The sequence below is a fragment of the Galeopterus variegatus genome, unplaced genomic scaffold, assembly GCF_000696425.1.
Source record: "Galeopterus variegatus unplaced genomic scaffold, G_variegatus-3.0.2 Scaffold5053, whole genome shotgun sequence".
Taxonomy (NCBI): domain Eukaryota; kingdom Metazoa; phylum Chordata; class Mammalia; order Dermoptera; family Cynocephalidae; genus Galeopterus; species Galeopterus variegatus.
The window spans coordinates 69,209-69,446 of NW_007731164.1; the positions used below are offsets into that span (position 1 = coordinate 69,209).

General features: G+C 61.3%; 1 protein-coding gene across 1 annotated transcript in view; it reads left to right on the forward strand.

The window, feature by feature from the left end:
• The window catches only part of LOC103604256 (mucin-5B-like), a 40,938-nt gene that overhangs the window by 29,385 nt on the left and 11,315 nt on the right, over positions 1 to 238 (forward strand). The window contains exon 36 of the mRNA XM_008588817.1: positions 133 to 197. Within this exon, the coding sequence (XP_008587039.1) occupies positions 133 to 197 (65 nt within the window). The remainder of the gene's footprint in view (positions 1 to 132; positions 198 to 238) is intronic.

Consider the following 238-nt stretch of genomic DNA (forward strand, 5'->3'; position numbering starts at 1 on the left):
ACTCACCCACGACCACCAGCACCACAGCAGCCCCCTCCTCCAGTCCAGAGACCACCCAAACCACACCAGGGTTGACCTCCAGGACCACCTCACCGAATGCCACGACCACAGCAGCCCCCTCCTCCACTCCAGAGACCACCCCAACCTCACCAGGGCTGACCTCCAGGACCACCTCATCCTCTGCCACCAGCTCCACAGTAAGCTCCACCTCTACCTTAAAGACCACCCAAATCACAGC